Below are 27,636 nucleotides of genomic sequence, written 5' to 3'. Positions count from 1 at the left end.
ATACGACCCGTGAGACCGTCTCACATAAATTTTTGTCAATATAATATATGTGGCAATATAATACTTGGATAGAGTATAAAATATCAAATCCTGTTTATCTGGTGACTTGTGAGGCTATTTTTGGGAAAGCATTGTCACGTCTCCAATCCAAGTCTACATATACGCAACTATACAATACAATGGATCTCTTGACAACAACTCTAATGTTTTACGAAATTGGGTAACTAAAATTATTGTATGAATCAATATATAGCTCATTACTCGTTCAAACATTTATTTATAACCATTGTGGGACATGAACTTCATAATAGAATATTAAGGGACTTGATCGACAAGCACACATATCATTAATTCGAAATCAAATGAATTTAAATTTACGAGTCATTATTTAGAATATTAAGGGGTATAGATGATTCTTTTGATGAGAATGTATTTAAATGTTATACACAATTTAATAAAAATGGTATGTTTATGTTGCACATAGTTTGTTCAATGTATTTTATCTGATTAATTTGTTTTTTCAGTTTATTGTTTTAGTTCGAAAATTTACGTAAAGCACGTGAAAATATGACATCAATGAGTTCGATAGCCAATTTTATGACAAATTTTATTTTTCTCTAAAAAAAAATTCGATTTAATTCCAATTTAAGGTAGAGTATCAAGAGATAATTTAACGGCAATTATCAAAATAATTTCTATATTTATTATCATTTCTAATTTAAAATATAAAAAGCTGATTGTATCGAAACTGCAAAATAAATTAAATGAACATTCTGAAACAAAATCCTAAGTATATTATCTGTTTATATACATTTTATGTAAACTAATTGATTAGAAAAATTGCTTCCTTTTTACTCGCGGATTCATTTTATTCGAAATTTTATAATGATATTTGCATAATTTTTTTTAAAAATAATATATATATATATATTTATTTATTAATATCGATGGATATATACTAATTTTTTGTATTGTGGCTGTAAAAAAATAAAAAAAAAAACATCTGCGTAAATAGAGAATAATGTGTGGCACGCGCAATATGATGCGCGTGGAGAAACGAAAACCTTAACCCGTCCAATTCAACATTTATCAGGTCAACCTCTGTCCCCTTACTAAAATAATAAAATAAATACAAAACAAAGCATCGTCCACCTAGCCCCGATTCCAGTCCTATTGTCCACCCAAAGTCAACGGCTCTCTCTCTCTCTCTCTCAACTTTACCGCTTATTGTCTCTGTCTCCTACTCATAATTGCACATTTTTATCGCTGGATATGAACAAACTGAACTACTCCATTCTCTCTGTTGAAAACAATTTGAGTTCGTTTGTTTAATCTTTTCTTCTTCTTTTTTTGGCTAAAGAACAAGTACGTAAATGGGCAACGGAGTGGGGAAGCTGACGGTTTGTTTCACTGGAATGGAACCCACCGCCGACTATACTCGGCGGCGGAGGAAGGATATGGAGGCGGGTTTGATGATATCAGATCCGTTGGATGATCTGGGTCATTCCTTCTGCTACGTCCGGCCAGAGTTGACGCGGCTCTCATCCTCTAAAGTTCATTCCGAATTTGATGAACCTGCAACGACCACGTTTAAGTTGATTTCCGGCGCCTCCGTGAGTGCCAATACTTCGACCCCGCTGTCCACGGCTTCGCTCGATCTTTACTCTTACAACAGTATCGACCGGGCCTCCGCGTTCGAGGGCTCAACCTCATTTGCTTCCATCCCTCTTCAGCTTGTACCGAGAAATTCGTCTATATACTCTGGACCGTTGTTTAAATCCGGCTTGATTCCGAATTCAGGCCCGATGGAGAGGGGATTCATGTCAGGCCCGATTGAGAGAGGCTTCATGTCGGGCCCACTTGATCGTGGGATGTTCTCGGGCCCTCTAGACAAGGGTGGCTCTGATCAGTTCCCGAGAAGCTATTCCCATGGCGGATTTGCGTTCCGGCACAGATCGAGAAAAGGGTCGTTTATTCGGGCCGTTAGGCGGGCCTTTTCGAAAGGCATCATTAGAGGTCAGAAATCCATTGTTGCACCAATCAAAGGCGTGGTTTCGATGAAGGAACACGATTGGATAGTGGGGTCGGAGAAGCAAAATGAATTAACAATCAGTAGTGTTAATTTCAGCAGCGAATATAGTTTGGATGACTACGATTCACTAGAAAACCAGAATCTTCAGTGGGCTCAGGGAAAAGCCGGCGAGGATCGAGTTCATGTAGTGGTTTCCGAGGAACATGGATGGGTTTTCGTGGGAATTTACGATGGATTTAATGGCCCCGATGCACCGGATTATCTGCTGTCCAATTTGTATTCAGCTGTACATAAAGAGCTGAAAGGTCTGCTTTGGGATGAGAATGACAAGTCTGATAATTCATCCGTTTCAAATCCATGTGCCGCAATAGACAATTCCTGTTCGATAAAACCGGACTGTAATCCAAATCCTAGTTTGACTGATGAATCTTTACGGGATAGAACGATCAATAGCTGCTCAAAATGTATAGAACTAGAGAACTACCCTCATGCAAACGGAGATAACTGGTACAGGAAAAGGAGGGGAAGATATTCAAAGATTAAGCACCGCAGCGTTGCGAAAAAATGGGAGGACAATCAGAAGAGATGGAGGTGTGAATGGGATAGGGAAAGATTGGAACTTGATAGAAGATTAAAGGAACAATTGAACAAAAACAGGTCGAATGGCACAGATGCGACTAATCATACTGAAGTGTTAAAGGCTCTTTCACAAGCATTGAAGAAAACAGAGGATGCTTATCTAGATCTTGCTGATAAAATGGTTATGGATAATCCTGAGTTGGCCTTGATGGGTTCTTGTGTTCTTGTAATGTTGATGAAGGGAGACGACCTTTACGTATTGAATGTGGGCGATAGTCGAGCTGTTTTGGCTCAGAAGAAAGAGCCCGATCTTTGGAGCCAAGATTTGGAAAGAATCAACGAGGAAACATTGTATGATCTCGAGTCTTTCGATGGCGATACGTCGAATTTGCAGCCGAGTTTGGCTAGTTGCCAGTTAACCATGGATCATAGCACCTCCATTGACGAGGTAAAACCCGCTAAATGAAACCGATTTTTTTTATTTGTTCTGGTGTTGCTCGTGTTTGATTGATCATTTCGCTGTATATTGTTGTCTTTTGTCTTCAGGAAGTTGCGAGGGTTAGAAATGAGCATCCCGATGATGCTTCGGCAGTGATTAATGACCGTGTAAAAGGCTCGCTAAAGGTGACTCGGGCTTTTGGTGCTGGCTTTCTCAAACAGGTGCGGCGTGTTAGATAAGTTTTTTAATAAGCAGATTTCTCTTTTATTCATGACAATGAAATGTTCTACCAACGAATAAAGATCGAAAGTAAGAGGATTGGTGGTATATTATGAGAACCTGTGAGAACGCCAAGAGGCAGAGAAAAGTGACTTTTCTTTACTTGTCTAGGAGCATATTATTTTTCGTGTTTTTGGATTTTTCATTGATATTTTTATGATAAATTTGTTACTGTATTTCACTATCATGCGATATACAACTACACGGATTAGTAATCTCAGTATAAAGTTGGAATTCCTGTGGGACAATTGGTTGCTTTTCTGGTTTTTGAGTCCTTTTTTGGGGCGGGCCCGACACTGAAAAAAATATCGCTGATTTCATATCAGCAATAGCTTTCCTTCATACCTTAGGAATTTGAAGAGATTATACTGAAATTGATTGTCAAGAATACAATTTGCTAAAGAGTGGAGTAGATTTTTTTTTAAATGTAGCTCATTTTTATTCTTGATTTTGTTTCTGCAGCCTAAATGGAACAATGCACTTATAGAAATGTTTAGAATCGACTATGTCGGGCCATCACCATATATAAACTGCATCCCTTCACTTCACCATCACCGATTAGGATCACGAGATCGGTTTCTAATATTGTCATCGGACGGACTTTACCAATACTTCACAAATGAAGAAGCTGTATCAGAAGTGGAACTTTTCATCTCTTGGTCACCAGAGGGAGATCCTGCACAACATCTGGTCGAGGAACTGTTGTTTCGTGCAGCAAAACGAGCAGGTACATATGTATTATTTACGTTCAACAAAATGTTTATATTTCCTTTCATGATATGGAATGCTAAAAACGTCGCATCTGCTGTTTACGTTCGATTTCAGGTATAGATTTTCACGAGTTGCTCGAGATACCACAAGGTGATAGACGTCGCTACCATGACGATGTCTCGATTATTGTCATCTCTTTGGAAGGAAGAATTTGGAGATCTTGTGCATAATGAGTGAGAACCAAGTAGAACTGATAATTGTATAATTTTCCAAGCAAAGAAAAAGCTAGGGACACCCATTTGTGATTTTTCTCTATGAAGACGACTAAGTTTTGAGATTTAAGAGAAACTTGGCCGTTGGTATTGTAAAGATGAACATTCCTCCATCATCTATTGCCATAGCAAATTGTAAATTTTTGAAATAAATGACATCCCAAGAATTTATTTCTTTTGTTTTGGGGAGCTTAAATTTAATATTTGTTGTATAAAAAGAGCTTGAAATGTGAGTTTTTAAACATAAAAACTTATCATAATATCTTTTTATCATAATAGAAATAAATGTAATAAATAAAAAAAATAGATGTAACCAGACCTAGCAATGTATATGGACGCCAGGTTGTTTAAAAAATCCATCAAAATGTAGGACTTGCAATGTGGTCGAACCCCTTAATTCTTAAAACTTAACTACTAACTAATTTTGAGCAGATAAAGGAATAAATGCATTTGTGGTTGGGGAAGGAGTAGATATCAGATATGTATCAGTAATGGTGGTGGAAGAGAACCTGCCAGAAAATCATTAATATTGGACAAACAATTCAAGTAGGCTATGCTTAGATGTAATATTTGTATCTCATTGTTCCTAACATGTATTTATTGGCGCAATTTTTAGGCTGTAAAAAAGTTACTTGACACAGAAACACGAATTATATATAGGTTAATCTATATTATATCGATAGTGTTTATCACTTTATTTTAATACAATTAGAGTATGTAAGTCTTTCATATTTTTATGAATTTTGATATATAAAATTTATATTTGACCCGTCGTAAAGAGTAAATAGATAGAATATTCAGTAAAATTAGTTAAAATCAATGATGGCAAAATAGTTATGAAAAAAGAAGTTATCATGACTGACAGAGAGTAACATTAAATTAAATAAAACCAAATATAGGACAATGACGGCATGACATGCAGCGGTCTTCTGTCCAAATTATTCATTGCAATGTCTCCCCAGTTTCACGAAAGGCCGACTATGTAGAAACTAGTACATTTTCATTGACTAGGTTCACATTTATACACAAAACTTTTATGCGTTACTGTTACAAGTTTCACAAGACAGGGAAGCAACGAATATAATAATTTTAAAGTTCAAGATTGAAAAGAATCAACACCCTTGCTATTTTACAAACAAGTGATTTCATACCTGATGATGTGAAAGATTCACTTATTTATTAAGCTCTGTAAAAATAATATACTTAAAGTGAATTTGATCCCTTCGATCCCAAGTCGATGCTCTGGATACACGAGGAGGGGGGGGTGCTGCTATGTATCCAGAGTTAATGGTTTATCGAGCCATTCGTCCTCGGATATAATCGTGCCTGAACCAAGGCCACCCATTTTCCCAAACGATACGCCCTTGAAGCTGCTACTTCCCTCACTCCAGTTCAGAGACCTCCAAGATTTTTTAGGAATGTCATTTTCAGTTTTAACCACCTTAGCCACCACTAATTTGAGAATGCTACTTCTGCAGAAAGGGCAAACGGGTACAGAGTGGCACGCGGTTGTAGGGTTGGGCTTGTTGTGACAGCATAAGGCAAGTGTGCAATGCGCACACATTCGGTGCTCACATTCTTGAACTTCAATGGTGCAAGCTTGATCGAAACATATGCAGCAAAGATCCGAGTCACTTGCCTACAAAAGAAAATTTGGATAGATCACATGATTCCTTCGAGCCAATACATAATTGCCAAGATTGGATCATGAACCTTTATGTAAAATTCTTGTGTATTTATATAGAGAAATTACTTTATCAAAAAAAAGAAAGACATTCTCGTAGGCCTACAAGTCCTCCGTCTAATATGCACATAGAGGTCAGGGGAGATGCAGCAGATAGAAAGGAACGTCTTACAGAGATAATAGTGGATTACCTCAGATATGTTATCATCAAAGCCAGAGTCAGATGCTGATGGAGATGGCAGCGAGCAAACGGTTCCTTTTAATATAATTTTTTCCTTCTCCCTATTGGCCTCCATCAGGGCCTGTTCCAACAGAGATTTTGCTTCCTGATTAAGCTCGCCTATGAATTTCAAAGATGACGGCCAGACAAGAGGCTCTGGGGATGAAGGATTCAGCAAAGCTGCACATGCTTCATGGTGATGCCTTAAAGCTATTGTGTGCGGTATTCTCCTGAATCATGTTAACAAAAATCCACATTTATGTTACGTTCATTGGAAAATGAAATGATATTATGAAAAAACTGCCTGCGTCTATTTGTCTTGAAAGTTTCTTCCTTCCATATGACAAAAGTAATAAACAATATTCCTTATGAAGAAGCTGACAAGTAAATGATGTTTTATTGTAGCAAGCATGCAAAAGATTAACCAAGTGTAAGTTGCTTTCTGTACATAAAAACTAATGAAAAAGTTACAAGAAAAATACCCTGATACATCTCGCTGAATTCGATCTGCACCCCAAGCCAGCAACTCTCTAATGCAATCAAGAGAACCTCCTCTTGCAGCAAAGTGCAGGGGATTACTACCCGCAAAGCTGTAGTATAGCACAAGATGATAAGAAAAACCATGTCAAATACACCCTGGGCACGACTAAGGACTTGCATTGACAACATTACCCTACCCGTATCCACCAGTTGAAGCAGAAACAAGGGCTCCATTGTCCAACAATATGTGAACACATTCAGGATGTCTTTGACGAGCAGCCAAGTGCAACGGTGTTGCTCCTTTACGATCTCTAATGCTGACGAAACGGGAATATCCCCTATAACAATTTTTTACACGGTTTGAAAAACAGATGAGAACTGCGCCTTATAATGAAAGATTAGAAGGAATATCACTGTATCGTACTAGGTTAATCAAAGCTGGAAGAGGGCCCACCAAGAAGCAGCCACTGGGGAGGTGCTGGCAGCCGATAAAATGGCCTGAAGGCAGTCAGAGTGGCCATAGTAAGCGGCATAATGCAAGCAGGTTCTCCCACTACGCGAATCAAACATTAAAATCTGTCTCCAAAGCTAAAAGTTAGGCATTGTAAAGTAACATTCGAATTCACCCTTCACTCCACCGAGAAATAGTATCAAAACTTGTTGCTTTTACATATTTAAAGAAATGAAGTTTTATATAAAACTTATATAAAACTTCCATCGTTCCACTTGTTATTATTTCAGGTTCTGCACATTAGAATTATCCTAATATTGGCATTCGGAGAATAAGAATGCCAAGAATGAAACTTAGTTTGGTATACATACATTAGCACCAGCTTCAATCAGCTTCTTCACGCAGGAGATATTGCCACGCATTGCAGCCAACATCAATGGAGTCTACAAACAATATAATCACACCCAAGATCAAAATTTTAATTTGTCAGTAGCACCCACGGAAAAAAAAAGTAAAAATTCATGAGCAATTTTTTTAAAAACCTGAAAAAATTCCCCTCCCGCAATAAAATAGGTTGCTGGTAATATTAAATTCATGGGAACGTCTACAAGCGAAGGACTGCACATCCATAATTTTCGACTCAAACTCCTAACTTTACCCTCAAGCTGACATTATTTATACACAAATTAAAAGGAGAAAAGAAATAAAATGGCACAGTACCTGCTTGAGTCGATTCAACACATCCGGATTGACAGATCCGTCCAGAAGAAAAGAAAGAACCTGAAACCCACAAAAGAGAAACCACCAAAAACCAAATTAAACATGCAAAGAAACTTCATAAACCCGGAGAAACAAAATTAAAAAATCCCACCTCGATCTGGTCATTGGCGGCAGCAATATGCAAAACCGAGTTGCGATCATACACCGTAGAGCTGTGAACAAAAGCTGAATTCTTGCCCATAACTTCCTTGACAGTTTCCAAATTTCCCAGTTGCACCGCACTGAACAACCCCAACTCATCACTACTTCCGCAACTCAGACCCTGACCCATTATTCCTCCTCCTCAAAATCAATACATGCGATCGCTTTGTACGTACAGGTGGCGTCGGTCCTACTCCAACCGGAGATATGCGCCACCGTCTGGACGTGGTGGCGGGTGGTGAGGAAAGTGCTTTACATAGTTATTTATTGGGAGGGAGGAAGAAAAGCTGACCGTGTCAGAGAGAGCGTGTGAGGACGGGCAGCAGTGAGATATTTTACGGGCAGTTAGATTCCCAAATAATACACTGCCATTACAATAATAGAAAGGAACAGAGTACCTGTTGTCGTTTGATTGTTCAACTCTGAGACTCAATGTCGATTGGTCTTTTGCTTTCTGTTCAAATTGCCACTCTTCACCATATACCTTTGAAAAACAAGTTCAGAATATTACTATATTTATTAAGAAATATTTTTTTTTTCATATTTATTTATTTTATATAAAATTTATTTTAAAAAATATATATATATATTTCGTTGGGGCCGGTTGGTCATCTTCACATACCTACTCGATTGCTCCTCAATTTGATAATAATTATGGATTAATAGTAATAAAATGCTTGGATTCAGACATGATTTTATTAAATTCGAAATTTAAGTTAAGTGAGTAAATTGTTAACAAATAAAAATCACCAAAAAACGAAGAAGAAAATAAAAAAAATGTAGAGTTGGTCATATTATATTACTAATTTGGTGCAAATTTGGAATCAACTTGTGACCTTTACACCATGATGACTTCTTTATTAGTAAATTAGAGAAAACTGGCGAAATTTGAGGTTCCCTTGGACAAATCTTGAAAATAAACACACGGGTTTAACAATATTATTTAATTTCATAGTTGTCTTTGACTTAAGGTGAAATCATCATCTATATATATATATATATATATATATATATATATATATATATAGATATATTTGTCTCGTTGAATCCGATGATAACTTTTGTGAGGGCCATATTAAAACTGTAAATATGGGCTCCATTTAACGTCGCACTGTCCCGTGATTATAATGTCGAACTTCTTTTGTTTGCAATCACAGAGATGACAAAATTTGGAAATGTCATAATAAAATGGGCCTGAGCCTGCTTTTGTAGCAGTGAACCCAAACTATATCATCATGGGCTGCTTCACATTAAGGACCTTATCTTTTAGTCAAATCGATATAAAGTTCATTGATATAAAAACATCTCAGGGTATCTCTTTTGGTGAGACGATTTCACGAATTTTTAACTGTGAGACGGGTCAAACTTACTGATATTCACAATAAAAAGCAATAATCTTAGCATAAAAAGTAATATTTTTTCATGGATACCCAAATAAGATATCCGTATCACAAATACGACTCGTGAGACTGTCTCACACAAGTTTTTACCCAACATCTTATCTAAACTGAAAAATACATTTACACCATTTTTCAGGGATTTACTATTAATTAGTATAATGCAGGATTTTAAATATTATTAATTTCATGTTGGGGTCATGTGTGTTTTTGGTTAGGAACCGAATTCACTATCGTCAGAATATATCTTCACATGGTAAAGAAAAGGGTTTTTTTTTTTTTTTTTTTTTTTTTTCATATGGGGAGAAAGTGCACTAGGACAACAAAATCTGCATGTGACTGCCTTTCGAACTCAACGTATGTTCAACTCAAGTAATACCTAAGTTACTCAAGCTCAACTATTAAAATTTTATTTGTAAAGAATCCCACGGGTTGTCACTAATTTGTTTAGCGACGGTTTTAGCGACGAAAAAGACCTTTGCTAATCAGAAATTTTTTTTAGTACGAGACGAAGACTCAATTGCAGCCCCATATGAGAGTAAAGAGAATCATATTTTCAACATTATGGATATTCACAAGGAACGCCGCTTGTTTAATGAGAAGTGCTAATATAATTAACAATGTAACTAAATAATCAAAATTCACCAAACATGATTTTGCTAATCACAGAAAATCACACAACAGTGGGAGTTGGGAACAATATGATTAAAGCATGAGGTTTAATTAATTATGTGCCATGATTGCGTTGCATTGCATCACTCATCACAAATTTAAATAAATAACGGATTAGAATTATAGTGAAACCCACAACATGACATTTTCTACATTTTAGAAGTCAATGAAAATTGGGTTTTTTTAATTGAATAATTTGAAAGATAAATAACTTTAAAATGGTTAACCGATTAACAATTTAGAAAAAGTTTTATTTTAAAAATATTAAGAAATTTATCTTTAGAAAATTTAGACAGATTCAAAAATGTTTGCCTACGAAAAAAATAAAAAGTGATTTATCTTTCAAATTAGTCTATTTACAAAAAATGAAAGTTGGAACTTGGAACTCAAATCAATTAATTTTAAAAAAATTAAAAATAATATACACATACAGGAATTCTTTTATTTTTTTGAAAACTAAATCAACATATATTTAAATAAATAAAATATTTTTTTAAAAAAATAAAAAGAGTAAAAATTCAAAAAATTTGCATAAAATTTTAAAATTTTCATATTCCAACTATTTTTTTATTAGTCATATTATTAATGATAATAAAATAAAAAAAATGAATGGATACACATATATATTTTTTTTCGAAAATTAAACAAATACATATTTAAATAAATATTTTTAAAAAACAAAAATAAGTTCAATATTTTTAAAGAGAAAATAATTAATATTTTACAAATAAATGATTTTTTAAAAAAAAAACCGGTTGACTAACTCACCATTTAAAGTGATCTATTTTTATTAATAATATATATGTCCAAATTCAAAAAAAAAAATACAGTGTCCGCTGCCATGTTGACAAACTATCATTTGCAGCTGCAGATGACAGCTTGGACGCTGCAAAATATATTGCAAATGTCCGTCATTGAAGGTGGTGGTTCACATTAATTTTGTAAAACTCCATCATCTACCTTATTTTTCAAATTATTTTTTTTAAAAAAAATCTCGAAAACTAAATATTCAATAGTAAATTAGATTTGTTGGTTAAAACTTATTGTCCACTTCAATTTTCTTAATATAATTTGGTGTCAGACGGAATAAAAAACGGTAATTGGAGAAAAATACCTCTGTCAACGATTTAATTAAGATTCAGTACCCAACAGTTTTTTTTTGTAATTTAATACCTCACAAAAAGACCAACTTAGTTTTCACTACATGTTTTATGTATTTTTACATTTTACCTTTTTTAATTAATAAAAAATTATATAAATCTCTAATTTTTGTTGGTCATCTTCTCTTTCCACTCATCATTCCCGATGTATTTTGATGACATGTACACTAAATTAAAATATTTTTTTATTTTAAAAAATACAAATTCATAACTAAGCATTGAACTTTTTGAAATACTTAGTTTTACTTGCCAAATACCAAATTTCAATTTTAAAATACTTAAATTGGTAAATGAGATACTCAGAATGAGTATTAAAATACTAGATATTCGAATATGCAACGCAAGTTCACCAAGTGTTCGTATTTCCATCCAAGATCCATTTGGATGACATGTTCATTTCATTTAATTATTTTTTTTATTTTAAACAAAAAACAATTCGCAACTAAATATGGAACTTTTTCAAGTACTTAGTTTTACTTGCGAAATATCAAATTTCAGTTTTAAAATAATTGATTTGGTAAATAAGATACTCAGAATGAGTATTAAAATACTGGATATTCGAATATGCAACGCAAGTTCACAAAGTGCTCTTGGATAACTTGTTCATTTCATTTAATTTTTAAAATTTTTTTCTTAAAAAAAACAAATTTACAACTAAGCATTGAACTTTTTCAAGTACTTAGTTTTACTTGCGAAATACCTAATTTCAGTTTTAAAACGCTTGATTTGGTAAATGAGATACTCAGAATGAGTATTAAATACTGGATATTCGAATATGCAACGCAAGTTCACCAAGTGTTCGTATTTCCATCCAAGATCCATTTGGATGAATTGTTCATTTCATTTAATTATTTTTTTTATTTTTAAAAAACAAATTCGCAACTAAGCATTGAACTTTTTCAATTACTTAGTTTTATTTGCGAAATACCTAATTTCAGTTTTAAAATACTTGATTTGATAATTGAGATACTCATAAAAGTTAATATATAACTGGATATTCTAGTAGGAAATGTAAGTTCACTTAAGTGCTCGTATTTCCATCCAAGATGCATTTGGATGACGTGTACATTTCATTTAAATAATTTTTTTATTTTTAAAAGAAAAACAAATTCACAACTAAATATTGAACTTTTTGAAGTACTTAGTTTTACTTGCGAAATACATAATTTCAATTTTAAAATACTTGATTGGTAAATAAAATACTCAGAATGAGTATTAAAATACTGGATATTAGAATATACAACGTAAGTTCACCAAATGCTCGTATTTCCATCCAAGATGCATTTGAATGACATGTTTATTTCATTTAATTTTTTTATTGTTAAAAAAAAACAAATTCGTAACTAAGCATTGAACATTTTCAAGTACTTAGTTTTACTTGCGAAACACCTAATTTAAAATACTTGATTTGGTAAATAAGATACTCAGAATGAGTATTAAAATACTGGATATTCGAATATGCAACGTAAATTCACCAAGTGTTGGTCTTTTTTTGGAAGATGCATTTGGACGACATATTCTTATCATGTGATATCTATTTTGTTAAAAAAAATCAAATTCTCAACTAAGCATGAAACTTTTAAAATACTTAGTTTATTTGATAAGTACCTAATTTCAGTTTCAAAATACTTGATTTCATAAATGAGATACTCAGAATAGGTAATAAAATAATGAATATTTCTAATATACATTATGGTGCAATTTCAATGCAATTGAAATTTTAACAAATACATTGTTCATAACTCTCTATGAAATAAAAATAACAATTTATTTCGGCATACAAAGAAAGAACTTACTTTTACTCCGGGACAAGTAAGCTACTATATTTTTGTTAAAAGTAAGTGCTTATTTTGATCTACAAACAACTTACTCTTACTTCACGATCAGTAATGAACTGTTTTCATTTCTATAAATTACATGAATAAGTATTCTAATGAATCTTAGTTGAAAAAACCAATCATGACTGAATTTACGTTGCATATTCGAATACCAAGTATTCTATCATACATATTATGAATATCTCATTTACCAAATCAATTATTTTAAATTAAAATTAGGTATTTCACAAGTAAAAGTAAGTAATTCAAAATGTTCCATGCTTAGTGATCGAGCAAAACTTTTTATTGTAAAATTCTTAGTAAAAATTAATAATACTCAAGCTCAAAATAATCGCAAGTGCACGATGTCAAATAATAATATAGTGTACAAGAGTACGAGTATCGTTCCTCTAAGGACTGTATTTCTCAATTATTATTCTCAGTTAGGGGTGGGAAAAATACCGAAATACCGAAAAATCGTACCTAAAAAAATACCGACTTTACCGAAAAAATCGGTATACCGAACATTTCGGTACGGTATCATACCGTACCGAAATTTTCGGTATCGGTATGGAATATTTTTTTTTCGGTATTTCGGTAAATACTGAAATACCGAAAATAATTTTTTATTATTATTTTTTTAAAATTTAAGTTCGGTACACCGAAAAAATGTCGGTATACCGACAAAATTTTCGGTGTCGGTACGGTACCGGTATGAAATTTTTCCATACCGAAAATTCGGTATACCGAATGTGCGGTATACCGAATTTTCGGTATCGGTATGGAAAAATTCCATACCGATATTTTCGGTACGGTATACGGTACCGTAGTTCGGTACGGTATACCGTACCGTACCCACCCCTATTCTCAGTTATTCAATTTTTAACAGTGATACTTCAGATGATTGTTTACTACTACAATTATTAAATAAAAACTTAAAGAAATTGTTCAAGGAATAAATGATGAAATAAATAAAGCTAGAATGATTGATTAAAGTTCAATGAGAAATGAATTTGTGGAGAATCTCGGTTCACCTATCCCTCGCTAATCTTCTTAATTCGGTCGACAATGATCTATGCTTTCGACGAGATTTCCTATCAATGGTGAATTGCATGTTTGTTTTATTAAATCCCCTAGCTTTCGACCTACTGGACTATGACTATCGACATGTATCCGACTTCATATTTATATGTAAATTGTAAATCCATGGATTATGCTACTCGTTCCTATCACGGGCTATTATCTCGGAGAACATTGTTCCGAAAATCTTCAATTCATTGCTCCAAGCCTTTTTTCTCTTTCAAAGCTTTGTGGCTGCTGAAAAGTCCTTGAACATGTCATCCAAATGCATTTTGGATGAAAATGCAAGCAGTTGATGAACTTACGCTGCATATTCGAATATCCAGTATTTTAATACTCATTATGAGCATCTCATTTACCAAATAAAGTATTTTAAAACTTAAAATAGTTATTTTGTAAGTAAAACTAATTACTTGAAAAAGTTTGCGAATTTGTTTTTTAACAATAAAAAAGTAATTAAGTGAAATGAACATGTCATCCAAATGTATCTTGGATAGAAATACGAGCACTTGGTGAACTTACGTGCATATTCGAATATCCAGTATTTTAATACCCATTCTTAGTATCTCATTTACCAAATCAAGTATTTTAAAATTGAAATTATGTATTTCGCAAATAAAAGTAAGTACTTCAAAATGTTCTAAGCTTAGTTGCGAATTTGTTTTTTTTTTTAAATAAAAAAAATAATTAAATGAAATGAATATGTCATTCAAATACATCTCGGATGGAAATGAGAGCACTTGGTGAACTTACATTGTACATTCGAATATTCAGTATTTTAATACTCATTTTGAGTATTTCATTTACCAAATCAAATATTTAAAAATTGAAATTAGATATTTCGGAAATAAAACTAAGTACTTGAAAAAGTTCGATGCTTAGTTATGAATTTGTTTTTTTAAAATAAAAAAAATAATTAAATGAAATGAACAAATCATCCAAATGGATCTTTGATGGAAATACGAGCACTTGGTGAACTTACATTGCATATTTGAATATCCAATATTTTAATACTCATTCCGAGTATCTCATTTACCAAATCAAGTATTTTAGAAATTAGGTATTTCACAAATAAAAGTAAGTACTTCAAAATGTTCTATGCTTAGTTGTGAATTTTTTTAAATAAAAAATAATTAACTGAAATGAACAAGTTATCCAAATGCATTTTGGATGGACATGCGAGCACTTGGTGAACTTATGTTGCATATTCGAATATCCAGTATTTTAATACTCATTTTGAGTATTTCATTTACCAAATCAAGTATTTTAAATTTGAAATTAGGTACTTCGCAAATAAAACGAATTACTTGAAAAAATTTCAATGCTTAGTTACGAATTTGTTTTTTTAACAATAAAAAAAATAATTACATGAAATGAACATGTCATCCAAATACATCTTGGATGGAAATGCGAGCATTTGGTGAACTTAAGTTGCCTATTCTTTTTTTTTTTTTGAAAAGTACGTTGCATATTCTAATATCCTGTATTTTAATACTTATTCTGAGTATCTCATTCACCAAATCAAGTATTTTAAAACTGAAATTAGTTATTTCGCAAGTAAAACTAAGTACTTGAAAAAGTTCAATGCTTAGTTGCAAATTTGTTTTTTTTTTTAAATAAAAAAATTAAATGAAATGAACAAGTCTTCCAAATGGATCTTGGATGGAAATACGAACACTTGGTGAATTTGCGTTGCATATTCGAATATCCAGTATTTTAATTCTCATTCTGAGTATCTCATTTACCAAATCAAGTATTTTAAAATTGCAATTAGGTATTTCGCAAGTAAAACTAATTACTTGAAAAAGTTTAATGCTTAGTTGCGAATTTGTTTTTTTAAAAACAAAAAAATAATTAAATGAAATGAACATGCCATCCAAATGGATCTTGGATGGAAATACGAACACTTGGTGAACTTTCATTGCATATTCGAATATCCAGTGTTTTAATACATATTTTGAGTATGTTATTTACTGAATCAAGTATTTTAAAATTGAAATTAAGTATTTCGCAAGTAAAACTAAGTATTTCAAAGAGTTCAATGCTTATTTGTGAATTTTTTTAAATAAAAATTATTTAATTCAATGTACATGTCATCAAAATACATCGAGAATGATGAGTGGAAAGAGAATTTGACCAACAAAAATAAGGATTTATATACTTTTTTATTAATTAAAAATGGTAAAAAAGTAAAAATGCTTGAAACATGTACAAAAAACTACGTTGGTCACTTGTCAGGTATTAAAATACAAAATAAAATTGATAGGTACTGAATCTTAAAAAATTGATTAACAGATGTATTTTTCTACAAATTACCCTATAAAAAATTCTTTTTTCTCCCGAAATACTTTTTTGATATATAAAAAAGTGATATCTTAATATAATGACATGGATTTCAGTAGCTTCCAAGCTTTGGTTCCTTGGATCCCCAACTTTAAGCATATATTTCCTCATAATCATCATCCCTCTTGATGATGCATTATTTGAATCTTGGCCCCATGCATCACTTTAAGCTGCTCCGCAACATTATGTAATTTACAAAAAATCTACATCCCACTTGAAGAAAAGTGGGGGAAACCAAATAAATTCAAGAATCGCCAAATTTCCAAATCCAAAGTGGGAACATGGATCCAAAATCTGCTAAAAAATCACGCATGTTTCCACTTCACATAACAGTACTACAACAACAACATGCATTGCCCCCCTATTTTTGTATTAGTACATGCATGTGACTAAGGCTATGATCAATCAGCCACATTAATGAACAATCTCACATGAGGGTTTTTTTTTGTTTGATTGTTTAGAAGTTAGCACACACAATTATATATAGTTGTACATATATCTTCGACTTCGTCGAAAATATGAAGAGTGAAATTAAACGAGTTAGAGGTCTGTCCGGTTTTGACAATATTCAGGTTATTTTTTAAAAATATTCGAACAGATTCTGGGATTATTTACATATTCAACCGACTTCTTGTAATATCTGGTTGAATGCGCGATCATAGGACTACATTATTGGAGTGGTGGGAGAGTCAAAGAATAGGGTAGCTTGCAACTAATCCATTTTGTTGTGTGGAATAGTTGAATTGTCACCCTTGAATGACAACATTATGGATATATATGTTTGGTTTTAATGTATACGTTTTTTATTTTTATTTTTAACTATATTAGTTTAAAAGGATTATATATTTATGTTAAAGAAAGTAATTCATATCTTGATTTTGTTCTGTATATAATTTTTATATTATACATATATTATATCATGTATGTATGAGTAGGTTAGTGATGTCACCTGATATTCATTCATATTTTTTTATTTTCTAATAAATCGCGAGCTATTTCTACTGTCATTTTTTGGTTTAGGAAAGTCAGCAATAAAGTGTCTTGGCTTATGACAAATATAGCAAGAATTTGGTTATTTTTTAGAGCTGTTTTTCTGATATTGCCTATGGAATGAACCTTAGTTTCTTTTCATGAATTTATCAAATTTCTTCACAAGTAATGACATGAAGTCATTACTCAGGTGATCTGCTGTTTTATCATCTGAACTAGTTGGTTCCAATTTGATAGCACTAAGGGCAGTTGTGATTTGAGGTATAAAAGGCTCTCCTTCTCTTGTTTACAGTTCAAACTCATATGTTTTGAGATCAGCAATTGAAAATGTAAGATTGTATGATAAACTTGTACAGAAAAATGAATGAATGAAATGAAAATATGTTTTTAAGAAAAAAACGTCATTTCCGATTTCGAATTTTTGAAAATGCTTTTGCCAATTGCTTATAGCTCATCTAGCATAAAATATCAAGTTTGAAATGAGATCTACAGTTCGAAATCCAATTTTAACCAACGTCTTCACCAATTTTTTTTTGCAAAAAAAATGTTTAAAAAATGAGTATCGATTTGAGTCAGGTTACTATTAAATACTTCTCACCTAATCAAACATCATATATAAATTGAAGAGTATCCGATGCTCATTCTTTGATAAATTTTCATTAAAAAAATCTGAATTTTTACGTTGATTGCGATGATAAGTTAAGCAACTGAGGTAGCTAAATCTCACTTAATTTTTTAAAAAATTTCATGCCGTAATTTTTAAACAAATGTTAAAACTCGTGATTTCAAAAAATAAAGTTCAATATGGAATTCAAGACCTCTAATTTAATTATTTAATTGGGACCATCCTTTTTTTTGCTTCCACTTGTTTCAAAAATGATTGTAAAAAAGGAAGTTTAAACAAATTTTGATATTAAAAAAACTGTTTATTACCGAATACCTAGAATATATGTACGTATGATACGATGAACAACTTGGATTTTTATTGACAGACACCAGAAAGGTGATATGGGTAAATGTGAAACAATGATTTCATTGGATAATGGATTTACTATTACAAATAAATCCGGAAATGTATTCATTTATTACACTTGGGAATTTAATGCAAATCTCCTAAAAGTTGGTATATAATCACAAAGTCATTCGCATAATGTTTTTTTAGTGAAACATAGGAAATGATTTAGAAAGACAACTCCAAGGATTGACAAAATCCACTCGAAAGAAAAGTTGTTTGCTTTGGATTCCTCACCAGAAAGGGATCATGCAAGAAATTTAACATTAGAACTTTGAAAAATAACCCCCCTTATACATCGGAAAAGCTAAAATCATCAACAAAAAGTCAAATACATAAACTTAAAAGATGTACATGTGTGTGTGTGTGTAGGTATAAAGAATCACATTCTCTATTCCTCCAATCTTAGACACGATATTACCACGACTTCCATCGGATATTAATATTCTCACATATATTTATCTATGGAAAGTTCACACGTCTCGAACCTTTCATGTACTGTGATTCAGAGCCTATTTACTTGATGGGTTTGACGAGAAAAATTGTTTCCGATCAAGCATTTCTGTCCGAGAAATTAGATCTGCATGCAATGCAGAAACACGACTTCATTGGAAATCTCCACAAAGAAGACAAAGGCATGCTTTCAGTTTCTGTTTCGAATATCAAACTGCCATCTTCAGAACCTGAACTAGTCGCGAGACGGGACGATCACGAAGAAGAAGAAGGCTGCATAACGCCGAAATTAGCAGTGGATACCTGTAAGGAATGCCCACCTGCTCCCAGAAAACCCAAACCACTGCCATCCACAAAGAGAAAAATGGATAGAGCTTTGCTTGATGTTTCCATCGATGAAATTGAATCAGTTTTTCCTTCCCATTTTCTTGAATTATTTTGTAGTGGTAAGATAAAGAAAGTTAAGAAATAAATTAAGCTGTGGATTCGAGTGAAATTTGTTATTTCATATTATCGATCTTGTTCTTGAGATATAATTGATTTGTCATCCGTATTAGTATATCATACATGTTATCGTCTTTTCCATGATTCATATATTATATATATGTTTCAAACCGAAATTTCGTTGATTTCTAATTTGCTGAACCAGTTAATTTGTTTGCTTTCTCTACTCTATTATTTGTGTCTACGTACACTCATTTTTATTACAAGTGTTGAGTCATGAGTGAATGTTCAAAAAAGGCAAAAACTTGAGTGAGACGGTCTCACGGATCGTATTTTGTGAGACGGATACTTTATTTGGGTCATCCATGAAAAATTATTACTTTTTATACTAAGATTATTGTTTTTTATTATTTATTCTAAATCACCTCACACAAGTTAACTTGTGTTATAGAGATTTAATAAATCATGTGATTGAAATCATATATAACAACATACTAGGAATTACATAAATAGCGGTACATGTGTAACAGAATTTATTGATTGATCTAGTGTGAGAGTTATGGATCTTTCAATAAAGCATAGAACCATCGTATTCTTGCCGCCTTAGATGAGAGAAGGAGATAAATCTAGAAATGAACGATATATCAGTTCACTCGTTTTCCAATATATGTGTTTCGTCTCTCACTCGTCTTCTCTTCTTGTTCTCGAAAATCTGCAAAAAGTCCTTTAAAAACCGCTAGGGTTGGTCTTTTAAACTTATAAAACTCAAAGTCTCCTTGTTCTGTAGGACTCCAAGCACTGATAACGAGCGTTTAGGTGCATGTATAAGCTTTTCGAAAATTCAATATGCGAGGCTTAGTCAATGGGGCACCTGTGACTAGCGCTAAGGTGCCTGTTCTCTTGATGCACGGGCGCTGAGGTGTTGAATGTTCGGCGCTGAAGCGTCTCTCTTTCAATTTCATCTTCTTACATCATCAAGCGCTGAGGTGCCTGAAGGTAGGCGCTGAGGTACCTATCTCTCGAATTTAAGGGGGTGTATTCAATCTAAACTTTTAATGACTTTTATGGAATTTTAAAATCTAGAGGTATTCAATCTAAACTTTTAATGACTCTATATATGTTTAGTGGTATTCAACATGGATTTTGGTAGAGTTTTAAAAAGTCATGTGGTATTCAAACTTGACTTTTTAAAACTCTACAAAAGTCAAGAGGTATCCAAAAAATCCATAGATTTTAAAGGATTCTTATTTTATTTTTCATGTACAAACCTTGAAGCCTTATGTACAATTGCAGAAAATCTAAAATATTCTTCCACCTATACCAAAGATTTTGATGGACTTTCTTTTTTGAAAAATACGCTATCTCTCTTCTATCTCAAGCCATCTATAGGGTTCTCTCTCTCAAAAAAATTTCTTCTATTCAAAGGTATGATTGGTCAATCTTGAATTTATTATATTGCCAATATTTATGTGTAAAAATAGATGAATTGTTGTTTTTTTTTTTCTTGAATCATTATGATTATTGTATTTCATAAATTGTTCATTTTAATAAAATTTTATTATGAACTTATAAAAATATTGTTCATTAATATATTGAATTGACATAAAGAATTGAAATTTTGATTTCAATAAATTGGATAGTTCATTTGTCGTTTTTCACAAATTAAATTTATTTAACCTTTAAATAATAAGTAAAATTTATTTACATTTTCATAAATAAAAAAAATAATTAAAATTTAATAGATTATACATGTCCAATAATTATTTAAAAAAATTAATAAAAAAATAAATCACAATTATAAAAGTTTACAAAAGTTTACAAAAGTCTACAAAAATCTTGAAAAAAAGTCTATAAAAGTCTATGAAATATGTTTTACAATTCCATGAGATTCTATAAAAGTCAATCAAAATCCATCAACTCCACAAAAGTCCACTTTTTAAAAATAGTCATTAAAAGTCATTAAAAGTTTAGATTGAATACACCGACTTAAGTCTTTCCTCGTTCACTCTTCATTCCATCCTTGTTCACTTTTCACCCTAAAAATGTCATGATACTTGATTGTTGTCTTAATTCCTGCAAATAATAAAACAAACATAAAAACGCATGACACTGTTCCAAAACTAACATAATTCAAATCGATACTCATCATAATATAAGGGTAAAAATTGCACTAATCAGTATTGGAGGGGGAACAACCATCATTTTCGCCATCAAGTCACTAACACACTCTTTCATGCCTCTATCTATATCAGATGAATTGTCTTTCATCATTAATGATTAAACATATGGATCAAACTAAAGTAGGACATTCTAGTAAATTAGTTCAACCTTAAGCTAGTTATGTTTTCAAGTAAAAAGATTATCAAATTATATAATATAGTTTTCAAAGTTTTTAAGTTTTACCATGTATATTACATCCGGTAATTTCATAGTTGCACTTGCATTGATCTTTTTTTTTTTTACCAAGAAATCTATAAATGGATCCTCGAGTTGAAAATGTTACGTAGGACTGTATTTGTCGTCCATTATTTTTACATGCATACGCTTCAAAGGGAAGAAATTGATGGCTTTTTATGAAATAATATGTAATGAGCTATGTCTATGCATACATAGGGCAACCATTAGCCGAGCAAAGCTATTAGCATGTTGGAACTAAAGTTCCCTAATGATAAATATAGCAGCTTTTCATTGTTGCAAGCTTGGTTCTTGCGAACAGCTAGCCCCCTGCCGGCTTACCTGGGGGTCAAGCTTTTCCAATGTTGCACCTTGAGCATCACAACTTGCTATAACATTGGTGTGTGTAAATACAGGTGTACCAGGTTGAATTTTTAGGAGGTTTCATAATATACTTGTCAATAGGGTTACACCGGTGTGGCATGCGCATAAATATAACACAAGAATATATATTTGAGGAGCTAGAGATTTAATACAACTTCTCCGATAAAAAACTGAGGATGTTTACATATTTCTCAAGTTGAAATATATCCACATCATGCCAAAGGATAACTGCGCATGCCAAAGGATATCTGCTTCTGTTTCCGCATTCTATCCCTTTACATGGATTTTTTTAGTGGATATTGTCCTCAACTAATCAATCGGAATAAATTACTTAAACATTGGGAGAGGTGATCTTTTCACCTTTTCCCTTTCAAGCAAGCTATATTCTATATGCCTTTCCTTCAACGCTTTATAAGGACCGAAAACAAACCAACCCAAAAAGAAATAGAAACAATTATTATCTATTAACAGTGTCAACTGATGGCGGTGGCCGTGGTTGTGATAGTTGATTCTGAGTTTGAGTTTTGAGTCTGAGTCTCAGTCTGCACTCTCACCTGCTTATGTGTTTCTACAAATCTATCCATCCGTTCAAGCAGTAAGGAAGCTTTTCTCTTTCCCCTTTCTGTGCCATTTTGCGCCAAATCAAGAAGTGGTCCCATAACGCCTAGTTCCTGCGCGTCAGCAAGGTGTTGTTGGTCTCCAGAGCATAGATGTACCAACACTGCTGCTGCATTTTCTTTGTTTCTCGGGGAGCCATTACCAATAACATCAACTAAAACAGGCACGGCCACTGCAGCTCCAATGGCTGCCTTTCCTTCAGGATGGCTAGCCAATATTGCCAATATTGCCAATGCCTCATCCACCATGCTGCCTTGGGGTTCAGTAAGTAGCCGCATCAATGTGGGAATAACTCCTGCCCTCACCGCCTTTCCTTTATTACCTTGATATATGCATAAGTTGAAGAGTGCCGTTGCAGCATCTTTCTTCCCTCTTTGAGTGCCTTCACTTAAAAGTGTTACCAGTGGTGGAATTGCTCCTGAAGAGCCAATTGTCACCTTATTTTCATCAACTACTGACAGGCTAAACAAGGTGGCAGCTGCATTTTCCCGTGCCTCCATGCTTCCTTTCTTGAGCACGAGAACTATACAAGGAACAGCACCAGAGGATATTATGCTCCCCTTGTTGGTGTCACATATTGAAAGATTAAGAAGTGCAGTAACGGAGTGCTCCTGAGTTCGAGAATCAGGAGTTGATAAAAGCTGGACAAGCAAAGGGATTGCACCAGCCTCTGCTATTGCCACCCGATTATCTGCATTCCGTTTGGCAAGCAGGCGGATTTCGCCTGCTGCAGACCGTTGGTCTTCGAGGCTGGCGGATGTTAGCTTATGTAGAAGAGCCTCTATCTTGATAAGCTCATCAGGAGAGCATGCAGATGTAGTCTTAGTGGCTCGATAACTGCTTGGTCGCTTTGGAGGTTCGATCCCATTTGCCTCACACCACTGTGCAATAAGACTTCGAAGAACATAGTTTGGCGTTACAGAATTGCTAGTAAGATTTTGTTGTGTCTTGGGACAAGTACCATGCCCTTCCCGCAACCATTGTTCAATGTACAACCTTTCATATGTCTACAATAAATAAAAGAATTTACCAGTTAAATAGCTAGGAAAGAACCAAAATTTATTCAATGTAAAATCTTTCAAATGTCTATAACAGGAAAAAAATTAGTTAAATAAATACAAACCAGGGTCGACCCCAGGGGTGAAATCAACAGCATAAAAAAAACGGCAAGATACCCGTTTTGTTATCAATAAATTTGTCATTCTGTTTTCAATCATTTACTTCTGGTGCTCCAAAAGATAGTCATCCACTGATTGCACAAAGAGGTAACCACAAAACATGGAGGTTTCATTCAAGACATAAGATTGCAGCACATACTTTCGTTGAAAGAGATTAGCAAGAAAAGAAATAAAGTGACAAGATTCAATTCAAAGGCTACATTCTGATGAAGAACATCGAATAACAACAGTAATTAACAACGCGAAGGCAAAAAAAAAAATTTGAACCAATACCTGTCCTGTTGATACTATGACAGGATCCCTCATTAGCTCTAATGAGATAGGACAGCGAAAGTCATCTGGTATGACAAGGTTCGTCTGATCTCCATCGGTCAATGTTTTCCCACTGCTACTTGCAGGAACAGACTTTTTCGTTGCCGTGGAGTCAATGTTGGGGTTTACTGTCAGCACAAAATCCTTAATTTTCTTCAATAGCATCGACATCTTCTCTATGCTTTCCTCTGGATCCCCACCAGTTTCAGCAACTAATTCATGCAAAGCTATTGATTCTTGAGTTAAGTCGGATATGCCGTCAAGCTGTAATTTTTTAACCAATCTCCTTAATACATCTGGATCTTCTGCAGCATCATTACTCTGGTTATAAAGGCACAAAAGATCGTGGTGCAGCTCAAAATCTGGTGCGTCCACCCTTCCCTTTGCTCTTCTGAATTGAGCAAGAACAAGCTCAACCTGAAAAAGATGGTTTTAAAGATAGAATAAGAGACTATCCCCCTCAATCAAGTGAATAGCCGCCACATTCTCGATGGTTTTTAGCAACACCAAACAAACATCTTCAAGTGCATTGGTGACGTGAAATGTACCGTTGCGGTACATAAGTTCTCAGATGAAATCATAATTTGTGATCATGGATGCATAAAACAGCGTCCCAATATATGGCAGGGGCCTGTATTTACCTGTTCCTTTACTTCATCTGATATATCAAGTTTTTCGAATGAAATGCCACTCAGCGCTTGCTCCAATTGAGCCGTAACTTCTTGAAATTTAATCATGATTTGCTCTCTCTCCAATACCTGTAAGTGGAGAAGAATTCTTCTAATTCTACAATTAATTTTAATGGGAAAAACATGATGCAGATTATGTTTGTTTCAACTTTCAACAACACGCAAAAAATTATAAATGCAATCTAAAAATGCACAGCCTGAAGGGAAAATAAGAGATTAATTTAACTGCCATCAGTGGAAAATCCTACGCTTTTAAGGGACTATCTCAGAATTTTCCATAATTCCTGCAGTAACGAAAATTTTGATAACGTACAATCTCAACCAAGATTCCTCAAACCCAAAGCAAATCTTACACCAGACACAAGATAAATTTACTTTTCTTGTGTTTCCTTCATTTTCAGCAATGGAATTAAAAAGTTAGCAGGGGCTAATAAACATCTCACCATTCTCGGAATTTTTTGCGACAAGCAACTCATACATGATTAACCAAACAATATAAGAAAAATGAAACGATAATTTTTAAAAAACTCTGATCAGATACAAGATTCGAGTTAGAATCTCCAACTTTCCAGAAAGAAAAGTGCACAGAGTCACAGACAAACAAAAATCGAAGAGATCAAATAAAACAAGGAAAAACATTATAAACTGTGGCCATGTGATTTAACTTGAAGAGAATGAAAAAATTCCCAAAATCAACAATAAAGATCAATAATGACCATTCCATACAGACCAGATAAATCTTGCTCCCTTCGCTGCCAAACAGCAGTAATTCCTTGGCAGATTCCAGAGCTTTCACTAGAGAAGCTAATGCTTTCATGGAATCCTCGGGTATCGACTCTTTGCTATCGCGAATTTCTTCAAACATCGGAGACAACAGCTTCAACCGCCGAGCTAGATTCATGTACTGCTTCTTCACGGCAGCTCGGTACTCCGGAATCGCCGAAATTTCATCGACTGTTTCGATCAATTTCCGCGATAACGCGGCTCTATCTTCGTCCATTATCACAAAGAGATCTGAACAGAAATGTAGAATATATATTTATATTTAAAAGACGATAGTTTATTTAAGTAACAGACGGAGTTTTGGAGTCAACGAAGGTGGGTTCGTTCCCAAGTTGAAGGATGGCTGGAAGAACTGATCGGGTCAAGGGTCCAGGTGAAGATCGGATTCGGGTCAGGGTCAGGGTCAGGGTCAGGATCAGGCTTCTCGGAGATGAGTAGGATTTGGTGAAGGTATGGTGGAATTAAGCTTTTAGGCTGTGCTTGGATTTGGAGTGAAAAAGTATTTGGATTTGGATTTGGATTTGGATTTGGATAAAATTAAATATAATGCAAAATTGATCCAACTATTTTTCAAAAATTTAATAATGTGGAAGTTCTGAAGACCCACCCATCCCATTAAAAAAATGGGAAACTTCTGCTTTTTAAAATTTAAATTTAGATAGATGGTCCATTAATCTAACCACTTTTACTTGATGGTGCCGGTTAGTTGTTGGGAATTACACCCCGAAGCGATGCCGATCACGATGATAATAGTACCCAAAAAATTGCGGAATAAAACAACCAACAAGAACAAAAAGATTTACGTGGTTCACCCAATATAGGCTACATCCACGGAGCACTGCAACTTTTTATAACCGGGAGAAATATTACAACAAGTGTATACACCAATACACTCAATATCTCACGATCCCAACCCCGAGTATACCGAGAAAATATTTTCTCTAACTCACAAAAGAGAATTCCCGCACTCAAGAAAAAAATACACTCCTTTTTTCTATGCACTCTCTTTTTATCAAAGCTGAAAAGCTTTTGATTTTGGGATACAATAACTGAAGGAATTGAGCTCTATTTATAACTAAAACCTTCAATTATTTTTCTAAGTTTTTCGATGTGGGATTCGTTTTCTTATTATTTATTTAATGTGTGGGCCCCACCACATTAAATAAATCTAACCCCTCACCTAACAATTCTCCCACTTGAAGACTTGATTTCAATCATGTCTTCACACCATCAGTGCAGCAGCTCATTCCTCCTTTGTTAGTCCAGGAGACCAACTGAAGTTAAACACAACTTCAGTTTTTCAATGATAACAGCCTTCGTGAGCATCTCAGCTGGATTCTTGCTTTCAGGAATCTTCTCAAGCTTCAAGACTCCATTCACCCGATCTCTAAGGATCCCCAGTCCAAGGATTTGTTTTGCAGCACCCAAATCCTTCAAAGCAAATTCCTTTGATAACTCTTTCTCGAGTTTATCAATCTCCTCCAGACAAGCTCTTGCTATCAACATATCATTTACATATATCAGTAGTATGATATAATAATCATCAAGCTTCACATAACAACAGTGATCAGCCTGATACCTCAGAAAACCATCATTATTCATTACACCATCAATGTACCACTGTCTTGGAGCTTGTTTGAGACCATACAAGCTCTTCTGAAGTTTGCACACCATTTTCTCTTTCCCTCGTACTTCAAATCCCTGTGATTGATTCATTTCTTCATCTAGCTCACCATGAAGAAACATTCTCTTTACATCTAACTGTTCAAGATGTAAATCTTCTTTTACCATCAATCCAAGTACAGTCCTGATAGTAGTTAACTTTACCACCAGAGAGAAAAT

General features: G+C 33.6%; 3 protein-coding genes across 3 annotated transcripts; 1 reads left to right on the top strand and 2 right to left on the bottom strand.

Annotated features, from left to right (window-relative positions):
- The first annotated feature begins 1,153 nt into the window (after positions 1-1,153).
- LOC140835353 (probable protein phosphatase 2C 23) lies at positions 1,154-4,425 on the top strand. Its single transcript, XM_073200842.1, has 4 exons — positions 1,154-3,059; positions 3,158-3,271; positions 3,792-4,056; positions 4,155-4,425. Exons 1-4 carry the CDS (start codon positions 1,374-1,376, stop codon positions 4,268-4,270), a joined length of 2,181 nt encoding a protein of 726 aa, XP_073056943.1. The 5' UTR covers positions 1,154-1,373; the 3' UTR covers positions 4,271-4,425.
- Positions 4,426-5,291: 866 nt separating this feature from the next.
- Positions 5,292-8,490, bottom strand: LOC140835347 (putative E3 ubiquitin-protein ligase XBAT31). Its single transcript, XM_073200838.1, has 8 exons — positions 8,019-8,490; positions 7,868-7,927; positions 7,519-7,590; positions 7,151-7,272; positions 6,894-7,034; positions 6,699-6,806; positions 6,188-6,446; positions 5,292-5,951 (listed from the first exon to the last, which is right to left on the bottom strand). The coding sequence occupies exons 1-8, from the start codon at positions 8,196-8,198 to the stop codon at positions 5,583-5,585; spliced, it is 1,311 nt and encodes a 436-aa protein (XP_073056939.1). The 5' UTR covers positions 8,199-8,490; the 3' UTR covers positions 5,292-5,582.
- Positions 8,491-22,316: 13,826 nt separating this feature from the next.
- LOC140835341 (U-box domain-containing protein 13-like) lies at positions 22,317-26,278 on the bottom strand. Its single transcript, XM_073200833.1, has 4 exons — positions 25,742-26,278; positions 24,964-25,080; positions 24,284-24,739; positions 22,317-23,839 (listed from the first exon to the last, which is right to left on the bottom strand). The coding sequence occupies exons 1-4, from the start codon at positions 26,009-26,011 to the stop codon at positions 22,688-22,690; spliced, it is 1,995 nt and encodes a 664-aa protein (XP_073056934.1). The 5' UTR covers positions 26,012-26,278; the 3' UTR covers positions 22,317-22,687.
- Positions 26,279-27,636: the final 1,358 nt, after the last annotated feature.

Source organism: Primulina eburnea, chromosome 1, assembly GCF_022965805.1.
Source record: "Primulina eburnea isolate SZY01 chromosome 1, ASM2296580v1, whole genome shotgun sequence".
Classification (NCBI taxonomy): Eukaryota; Viridiplantae; Streptophyta; class Magnoliopsida; order Lamiales; family Gesneriaceae; genus Primulina; species Primulina eburnea.
This window is presented reverse-complemented; position numbering and strand designations above follow the sequence as displayed.

Coding starts and splice junctions, on each gene's coding strand:
- LOC140835353 (XM_073200842.1), top strand. CDS start 1,374: ATGGGCAACGGAGTGGGGAAGCTGACGGTTTGTTTCACTGGAATGGAA. Junction 3,060..3,157: donor ATAGCACCTCCATTGACGAG/GTAAAACCCGCT, acceptor TTTTGTCTTCAG/GAAGTTGCGAGGGTTAGAAA. Junction 4,057..4,154: donor TCGTGCAGCAAAACGAGCAG/GTACATATGTAT, acceptor GTTCGATTTCAG/GTATAGATTTTCACGAGTTG.
- LOC140835347 (XM_073200838.1), bottom strand. CDS start 8,198: ATGGGTCAGGGTCTGAGTTGCGGAAGTAGTGATGAGTTGGGGTTGTTC. Junction 7,591..7,867: donor TGTTGAATCGACTCAAGCAG/GTACTGTGCCAT, acceptor TATTGTTTGTAG/ACTCCATTGATGTTGGCTGC. Junction 7,035..7,150: donor TCCCCAGTGGCTGCTTCTTG/GTGGGCCCTCTT, acceptor AAATTGTTATAG/GGGATATTCCCGTTTCGTCA.
- LOC140835341 (XM_073200833.1), bottom strand. CDS start 26,011: ATGGACGAAGATAGAGCCGCGTTATCGCGGAAATTGATCGAAACAGTC. Junction 25,081..25,741: donor AAGGGAGCAAGATTTATCTG/GTCTGTATGGAA, acceptor CTCCACTTACAG/GTATTGGAGAGAGAGCAAAT. Junction 24,740..24,963: donor CAGATGAAGTAAAGGAACAG/GTAAATACAGGC, acceptor CATCTTTTTCAG/GTTGAGCTTGTTCTTGCTCA.